At 71.6% G+C, this 538-nt stretch overlaps 1 protein-coding gene across 5 annotated transcripts in view; it reads right to left on the minus strand.

Moving 5' to 3' along the window:
• The window catches only part of KLHL7 (kelch like family member 7), a 77,567-nt gene extending 77,045 nt beyond the window's left edge, over positions 1 to 522 (minus strand). For 3 of the 5 annotated variants that reach the window (XM_008066192.2, XM_021716636.1, XM_021716639.1), the window contains exon 1: positions 179 to 522. In XM_008066192.2, coding sequence (XP_008064383.1) covers positions 179 to 298 — 120 coding nt within the window. In that variant the 5' untranslated portion in view covers positions 299 to 522. The remainder of the gene's footprint in view (positions 1 to 178) is intronic. The other 2 variants (XM_021716638.1, XM_008066194.1) reach the window with 2 other exon arrangements.
• Between the last annotated feature and the right edge of the window lie 16 nt (positions 523 to 538).

Below are 538 nucleotides of genomic sequence, written 5' to 3' on the forward strand. Positions count from 1 at the left end.
TCCCCCGGGAGGCACCGGAGCGCGAGGACGGTCGCACGCGAGCCTCTCCTAACAGCAGACTCGCCCGCGCGGGGGAGATGGCGGGAGGGGCGAGTACGAGGGTCGCGAGCCGCAGGCGCGGGTCCTCCACCCCGGCGCCCCCGCCCCCCGCGGTCCGTCACTCCCGCGGAGCCTCTACCTGCTTCCGCATGTTATTCATGACGCCCATGAAACCCGCCAGCAATTTCGCTTCTTCCCGAGCAGCGAGTTTCTTCTCGGTCTTCTTCTTGCTGCTCTTCTCCACCCCGGAGGCTGCCATCCTCCCTCGGCTCCGTTCACGCCCGGGGCTCGCCGGGCCGGGCGAGGGTCGCACTCTCCGGGCACACGGGGCACTCTGCAGGCCAAACACGGCGGGCGGGCGGGGCGGCGGCTCGGCCACTGCGGAAGGTCGAGGCCTGGCGGCTCCCTCAGGAGTTCCCGGGAAGGCTGCGTTGCCTGCTGGGCTAAATCGCCGGCAGAACCCGAGCCCGGCTGGGGCGCCTGCGCACTGCGCTCAAGC

This window comes from Carlito syrichta, unplaced genomic scaffold (genome assembly GCF_000164805.1).
Source record: "Carlito syrichta isolate Samal-C Ts95f unplaced genomic scaffold, Tarsius_syrichta-2.0.1 Scaffold308854, whole genome shotgun sequence".
In the NCBI taxonomy this organism is placed as follows: domain Eukaryota; kingdom Metazoa; phylum Chordata; class Mammalia; order Primates; family Tarsiidae; genus Carlito; species Carlito syrichta.